Source organism: Pteropus vampyrus, unplaced genomic scaffold, assembly GCF_000151845.1.
Source record: "Pteropus vampyrus isolate Shadow unplaced genomic scaffold, Pvam_2.0 Scaffold529, whole genome shotgun sequence".
Classification (NCBI taxonomy): domain Eukaryota; kingdom Metazoa; phylum Chordata; class Mammalia; order Chiroptera; family Pteropodidae; genus Pteropus; species Pteropus vampyrus.
The window spans coordinates 415,028-423,373 of record NW_011889310.1 but is presented as its reverse complement, the minus strand read 5'-3'; the positions used below and the strand labels follow the sequence as shown (position 1 = coordinate 423,373).

At 37.5% G+C, this 8,346-nt stretch overlaps 1 protein-coding gene across 4 annotated transcripts in view; it reads left to right on the top strand.

The window, feature by feature from the left end:
• MTM1 (myotubularin 1) overlaps nt 1–8,346 on the top strand; it is a 99,642-nt gene that overhangs the window by 16,781 nt on the left and 74,515 nt on the right. For 3 of the 4 annotated variants that reach the window (XM_011383597.2, XM_011383596.2, XM_023525128.1), the window contains exons 2-3: nt 4,128–4,200; nt 7,163–7,235. In XM_011383597.2, the coding sequence (XP_011381899.1) occupies nt 4,138–4,200; nt 7,163–7,235 (136 nt within the window). In that variant the 5' untranslated portion in view covers nt 4,128–4,137. Of the gene's footprint in view, nt 1–352; nt 373–4,127; nt 4,201–7,162; nt 7,236–8,346 lie in introns of those variants that run through there. The other variant, XM_023525127.1, reaches the window with a different exon arrangement.

Here is an 8,346-nt window from a genome sequence, read left to right as displayed (position 1 = left end):
GTTCCAGAACAGACATCCAAGTAAAGAGAGCTCCCCTTAGAAAGACCTGGAATTCTGGACTCACAGGCTGCTTGTGCATAACTTCTTGCTCAATGGCAGGCTTTAGAAGTCGGTTTTCAGACTGGGTAGATTTCCACAGCTTTCAAGGGAGCCTCCAGAGAAGGACCGTCCTTAAAGTTCATTTAAACATCAACACAGCAAGAAAGCACACTGAGTAAAATCCAAAGAGAAGGCCTGCATACTTTTTGTCGCTGTTTGTACACAGAAAGTTTAGAAAAACCTCTATTTGAAGGCCACCGATCTACAGTCAGGTGACCATGGAAACTAGAGTTCCTGTTGGAGTTTAGATTTTGCTTGCACAGGCCCTTTGAGGTGGGGGTCAAAATTATTTTCTAATCCTACTGCTTTTAGATTTTTACAATGGGGTAAAAGTGGCCCGCATTTGTTTGAAAGTGTTTATGGTTATGTCTGCTACAGGTGTTTTGTGGAGTCCTGTTTTTCACATTGAACAGAGAGTGGAACACGTTTCTTAGTCTGGAAGAAGGGCATGATGGAAGAAGTGTCTGTACCTCAATCTGAAATGTCTTTTTCTTGGGAAAAGTCTTTCGTGTAGGATGGTAGTGTTCAAGTTCTTTTTGGTGCAGATTACTTCAAAGCGGCATAAGTTAATGCTGCCATTCTGTTGCCCAGAGTCATCATGTCTTGAGCATCTTGATTAGCCAAGATTGTTCTACCCTTTTTCTAAGCTCGCATGGATTTCTGGCTTAAATGAAATATTGGGCAAACAACAGTTAAGTTCTTTGTCCTAGTCTTTATTGCTCAGTTTATTCATTCATTTAACACATACCTATTAAGTACTTACTGGGTGCCAGCCAGGCACTGTTACAGATGTTGTAAATGAAACAGTAAATGAAATAGACCATAATCCCCATCTGGTGGGGGCTTGTATTCTGGTGGGTGGAGGTAGACAGTAACAACACATACCTGGAAGGTGGTAAGTGGTAGAGGGAGAAGATGGAGAGGGACAGAGAGGGAAAGAGAGGCAGAGGCAGAGGGAGAAGAGAGGTGGATACCATGAGACCATTGAGTTAAGTCGTCTTGAATTTAAGGAGAGATACAATTACGGACATATTGACTTAAAATTTTGATTTATTAAATAATGCCACCTTTATTCAAAGAGCACTAACTCGTACCAGGGCCTTGTCACACACCCTCTAGGCTCTCCTAGTCATCTTCTTACTCTGTAATAGGATTGGGCTTAAATCATCACAAAAGTTTTTCTCTGGATCAAAAACGATAGAAGTCTACCTTTGGTTTGAATCCTGTAATTAGCATATATATAGGGAATGAAGTTTCAATTTTCACTTAAAGCTGAGGTAGCCCAGATTCAATGTTTTTTAAATAAAAAGGATTAAAACCTGATCTTTAGGGGTTTGAGGAACAATACTCTATAACCAAGAGGGTAGCTGACTTTTGTAAACTTTATTATAGCTTCTAATTATTATTGAGCTACATTTAGACCAACATAGACATTTTATAGATGAAGATATGGATGAACTTTCCACGCATGATAAGTTCGAGACAGCCCAGGACCCGTGTTCACCCGTCTAGTACATTTTCCACACCACTGCACTGCTTATTCTGGTCCTCATGACATCATGTTCATGTACTTTTTAAAGAGAAGCTTTATAACTAGGCCACCACCAGCCATGCACTATTCTTGTAGTAAACTTTCTCCATCACATTTATAAGATCAAGACTAATTTGTAGAGAATTGGTTTTAGTGTCAGCATTCACTAATTATCCTTTCATAATTGAAAAATGCTAATAATTTGTTAACAAATACGCTGGGCAATATTCTAAGCCCTTCATATGTATTACCACATTCATTTGGTTTCCAACTATGCTGCAGAAAAATAGAGATAATAGCAAAGAGAGGGGCACTGATGAGATTTTACAGTGACTCATGATGGAACTGACCCACGTTACCTGAGCCCTTGGATTTCTCAGATTTGTATTTGATCTGACTTTTGATAGTAGAAGTTTCTAGCGTAAGTCTAAAAATGAGGGCTTTAGACATAAAGACTGCATATTATATGAGTCCATTTCTATGAAATGTCCAGAATGGGCAACTCTATAGAGACAGCAAACTCGTGGGAGCTTAGGGCCTCGGCGAACAGGAAGTGATGACTGATTACGTGGGGTCTCTCTTTTGGGGTGATGAAGATGTTCTAAGATTGATTACAGTGGTGGTTGTACAACTCCAATATACTAAAAGCCATTAAATTGTACACTTTCAAAGGGTGAGTTGAGTAGTATGTGAGTTATATCTCAATAAGATAGTTTAAAATAAGGGGAAAATGAGGACTTTCCCCTTATATTTAGTTCATTTTAAATCGAAGTTTTTAAATGAGGATTGAAGAAAACAGAAAGACTCATCTTTCTCTTATGGTTTATAAACAGGAATAGGAAGGCGAAGCCTGAGTTGACTGTATAGCCAACTCATTTTAAATTTCTTCTGTTGACTTGACTGACTTGTTACAATGGTTTAAATATTATAGTATCTGATTACTAAAAAGTAATTTTATATCTGTTACTGAAAAAAAAATCCACCTAATATATAATCTTGTTTAGTAAATAGAATCATTTCACGGCAAAAACATCCGACCTGCTCTATCTAGTCCATCTCATCCATTCTGCTGTCACTGAGAATAACGAGTTATTTTGCTTGGATTCCAATTTAAGGTTAGAGAGGTTTTTCAAGCCTATTTTGTCTGGATATAATTCATTTTAGTTATTGTTCATTAGGTTTTTTTAAAGTTATTTCTAATTTTAGATTGTGCCACTTCTTAGTAGTTTCAAATTTTTGAAGTGTAGTATGCCTTTCTATAAAGTATCGTATTTTGCCCTAATTGTTCACTTTTAAGCCTCACCAGTTCCCCAGTTCCAGTGTTCTGGGATTTGGTGAACCAGTATGCAAGCTAACCCCATCATGGTGTTTTATAGTATTTTGCACATAATCATTCAGTTGCCAAATAGTTAAGAGTGTCATCTGTGTACCAGGATGTAGCCATGACCCAGACGGACCCACAGCCTTGCTCTTGAAGAGAACTCTGGTCGGGGGAGAGTGACAGACCTAATCTTATAAGATTGTCCTTACCTGGCCATCTCTGCTTTATCCCAATGGTTATCCTTATCCGCATCTTGTCATCTCTCTTGGGCCTTACTTAAGGACAGTGACTGGCAGTGCAAAGCTATCAGATCACTAGCTTTTGTGCCAAGATGTGTTAATATTTTCCGTGCCAGATTTTGTTAGCAAGTGGTTGCCCTTTTAATGAGCCTGTCAAAAAGATCCCATAAATACCAACAGTCACCTCGTTGAATTAGATGTGGAGTACCTCCCTGTGACTTCATATGTATCTCTCTGTCATTAACTTTGGTAAATAAAATAACCAAAGCATCACTTAGTTTACCGTTGCTATAATCTCCATAAATGTAAATCTTGCATTAAAATATTATGTGTGTTCCGAACATGGTGCTTTTGTTTATGTCTGAACTGTGATGAATATGCATTATTTAAATGAAGTCTACACATTCCTTAGAAAATACTGATTAAATCAAATCTTGCTAATTTGATTTTCATCAAATCCGTGCCACTTTACATTGCCTTAATTTGGAGAAAACAGAATTCTTAAAGGGGAGAAAAACTGGGAGTTCAATTGTTTACCCTTTTTATCGCTCTGCTGCCTCTAAATCTTTAAAAATTAAGAAGTGTGGAAATTTGAGGCCTGTTGCACAATTACTAAACATTAAGATTTTTTAGATGACAGTTCGAATGCTATGATTAAAAAGTCTAGGAATATGTGTGTTGTCTAATGGTGAGCTCCCCATGCATACTTAGCTGCCGTTTTCTCTTCTTCCATAGTGCCCTGAGCCTTTACCACAGCTCTGTCACATGACCTGTGCTGTGCTTAGTCTTTTGTGTGTGTCATTCCCGCTGGAGACTACTATGGAAATAGAGCCTGCAGTACTGTTGGTTCTCAATTGCAATATTTAAATATCAGGTGTCGCATATGTTTGAAATTGCATAGAATTCGGTTGATACTGAATGTTGTCTTTCTTGGTAGAGTTTCCAGTATGGCTTCTGCACCAACTTCTCACTATAATTCACACTCCTTGGAGAATGAGTCTTATAAGAAGGTAAGTGAAGTTTTCAGATTTAGCCCATCTCTTTCTCTGCACTTCTTTTTTTGTATTTACTATTAGGCGATCATTTTGGGTTTATTGAATTCTTAATTTTATCATTCACTCACATAATGTAAATACTTTAATACATGTGGTTTTATTTATTATTCCATCTTGTTCTAGAAAAGACAGATTACTTTATATGCGTTACATGAGTTTTGTTTGTAAATCCTTTCACATAACCTCATTTTTGAGAACCTCCATCTTGTGAATATTATATTCCAGGTACTAGGTAATCCCTCGCCGCTGAAAGTTTTCTGAAATATTGAAGGCCAAGGCCCACTGAGAAGCCTGTTACACTTTTCTATGTATTGTCATTATTTTCTGAATATGATGATAAAATAGTTTCATGACCAAAACAAATACAGCATTAACAGAAAATGGTTCAAAGTACTGAGGAGAAAATTGTGTAATTAGAGGAAGCTTTTGGAACATATATTGAAAGGGATGAATTTAAAATAAGCTTTATTCATGGCCCTTTAAGGCTTTTGATATATATTCCCAATGGTCCACCAGAAAAGTTAATTTCCCCTCCTACTGGCAGTGTACAGGGAAGCCCAAGCTATCAAAAGGGAGTAAACTGGTGTCTTTTAATTTGTATTTCCCTGATTACTAACGAGGTTGGCCTTTTGAAAAAAGAAGGAAAAAAATGTGTTTATTTTCCATTTGTACTCCTTATGCGAGGTGGCTATGTGCTTTCCTTATTTGCCTTTGGGGTGTTTGGGGGGATTCTTTTCTATGGATTTATAAGTTTTCTCTATATATTATAATCAGTTTTATGTAATATACATTACAAGTCTTTGTCCTAGTTATTTTTTTGTTTGCTTTTTACTGACTATTTCCCTGAGCCGTACACTACATCTCCATGGCTTACTTATTTTAAAACTGGAACTTGGTACCTCTTATTCCCCTTCACCTTTTTCACCTAGTTTATTATCAGCCTTTTAATTATATTTATAATATTTTGTTCAAATATATTTATAATGTTTTGTTTTTATTTTGAAAGTCACAGGTTTAGAGTCTTTATATGATCACACCTATCAATCTTTTCCTTTATGTTTTCTGCTTTTGATGTAATGTTCACGAGGACCTTTTCATCCCCAAGATTACATACATTTATTTGTGTTGTATTTTCATGATGTTATGGTATAGGAATCAGTTCTGAACACGAGTAATTTCAGAAAGGTTATTGGAAGTCCTTGTATAACATTGACATGAAGTATACCCTATGGTAATCCCATATTATCCTGTGTTAATTAAATATTTATTTCCCTTATTTTGTGGTTGAATTATATTTTCTTCCGACCCAGAACTGTGGTGTTTAAAGGTATACTGAATATTAAATTTGCTCATTTTACTTGTTTTTAGTTAGTGAGGGTGGTGTTAAAGGATGATCATAATTTCTTTCCAGTCTTATTTATATAAAGTATTGTTTTGTTCCTTATTGGGGAAGGCATTCCGGGCTGGGGACAATTTGTCTTATCCTCCTAGTTAAAAAATGCTTCACTTACAAGCACTAAAACATACTGAAAATTGGCTAGGAATTCTCGTTTTGTGCCTGAATAAAAAAGATACAACCATTAAAAATCCAGCAAAGCACCCCTCTTTGACAACTTGTATTTTACCTAAGTACACAATTCACATTTCTCCCGTTTGTTAATACTTTACATTTGCACAGCCCTTGATAGTTCATGAAAGTGTGCTTGTGTATTTTGTTTCACTTAATATTCACAAAACCCCTTTGAGATAAGTATTTACACATGAACTGATTACAGCATGGCTTTGGAAAATAGCTAGAAAAAAAAGGAATGAAAAGTAATGCCGGAAAAACCTTTTGCCCAAACAGATGTTGATGATGCGCCTCGTTCGCCCTACAGTGGACACTGGCAGCCCATCATTGGTGTGGATCCACTAGGGCCGCTGAATAGATTGAGATACTTTACCAGGCATCCAGGTCACAATGGTCAGCTATGGCAAATTAGACACTCACAACTCCTCTGTGGGTTTTGGTGGTTAATTCTCACCTGCCTGGGGGAGCCGCTGTGCCCATTCATTGAATGAGGCACAGGCCTGGGAGTACCTCTAAAGCAGTGGTCCCCAACCGTTCTGGCACCAAGGACCAGGGCTCCTATGAGAATCTAATGCTGGATGATCTGAGGCGGAGCTGAAGCAGTGATGCTGGCATTGGGGAGCGGCTGTGAATACAAATGAAGCTTCACTTGCTCACCCACCAGTCACCTTGTGCTGTGTGGCCCGTGGGCTGGGGACCCCTGCTCTAAAGCCAGGAAACCTAGAAACATAGTACAGCAGCAGGACGAATTTGTGTAGATGGTTCCTAAGGTCCTTGTCTGCTCAAGTTCAATGACAGACCACCCTTTCCTCTTACCGAGTTACCTATGGAGGCAGGACCTTAGTAAAATAAGAAACCCAGTATGTAATAATGGCTATTTTTCTGGTGGTGTAACAAGATTCTGTGATTACTGTTGCTCAGGTAAGGCCCCACTGAAAGAAGTTTTCATTCCTACTTTTAACACAAGATAAATGACTAAATATTTAATGTGAAAAAAAGCCACCACAGTATACATGTATCTGTAGAATGCACTTAATATTTACTTTCCTCGTTTTCCTGAATGCTGTTAACTGTGAAGCACTTGGAAGGGGTGTTTAAAAATTAATGTTATTAAAAAGTGTGCTAACATTACTGACAGGCTGAATGTTAATGCAGCTAATGAATTTTGAGGGTAAGTTGTATTTTTTCGTTGTTTGAATTTTCTGTGCCAGTTTTCCCTAATGGTAAATATCTCTCTATTTTTTTTTTTTCTGTAAAAGTATATTGCGGGTTCATTGTGTTCCGGGTTGCTTAAAAACCTGTGCAAATGTAATGTCCTTGCTTCTGATGCCACTGTTTCGTCTCCAGACTTCTAGGGATGGAGTTAACTGGGGTCTCGGTGAGGCCGTTCCTCGACTTCCAGGAGAGACTCGCATTACTGGTAAGGTTCCTATGAAGTTGGGATTCGCATAACTTGATGAGAGTCCAGCCTGATCAGCTGGCTTCAATCCCTCATACTCTTTAGAAGTCAAATTTAGACAAATAGGCTAGCTTTGTTTAAAAGTGTTACTATAGAGAGAACTCCCTGCATTAGTTTCTTGATCAAAGAGTTCTTTCAAGAGCTTCGTGCTCTCCAGGATAGTGAATATTTTTCTCTGTACCAAAGAGAATTATTTTGGAAAAAAATGTGGATGATCTCTTGAAAGTTACTTATTAGAGCGATAAGCTCTCATGATTTGAGGTTATAACAACAAAGCGATATTAAAGTTTTCCGGTCTATGATGTATGCTTTAAAATGATCAAGCTGAAAGCTTCAAGTCTCAGTATTCTTATTCTCTTTTTTTGAAATGTAGAAGACTATATTGGTTTAAAATATCTTTCATTTGCCAGATAACTGAAGTTAGTAGTATTGATGTAATAACAATTTGATTGTTGACTTATTTTTGCATGATACGTTCATATTAAGAGGAAGGTATCTACTTTGGAAGGACCAGATGATCTGATTTAGGAATACAGAACCATCTGGCAGCTTCTAAGGCAAGGGCTGATGTTGTAGGCTTTCACATTTTTCATTAGGGTCAACACCCTCCTCTCAGATCCCCATGTATTCGGTGATGATACAGTTACCATTGTTCCAGGGAACCTTTTGATTTATCGACTGAGATCTGTGTTGTTTAGCTTAAACGGCTAAGACATGGTGCCAGTTAGATTAAGGTCATGGATATGGTGCCTTTGTGAATTAGGTAGCCATATGGCATGAGAAACTATTCCATGTCCACAGACTTACACACACGATCCTAGTCTTGCAAAAGAAACCATCCCAATTTCTGGATAAGAGCAAAAAGGATAGCTTACTTTTGGTGGTCTTTATATATGAACTTTTGGTGCTCTGTATCAGTGCCGGAACCTTAACTGATATGTAGTAACTGATTGAATTAGCACGAGGCAGCCTTACTGGATATTTTTCATTTAGCACCTGAGGAGAAAGGGATTTCAAACTTCTTTAAAAAAAATAAAAGCCATGAATACATTCAAGAAATCCTTGAAAGATA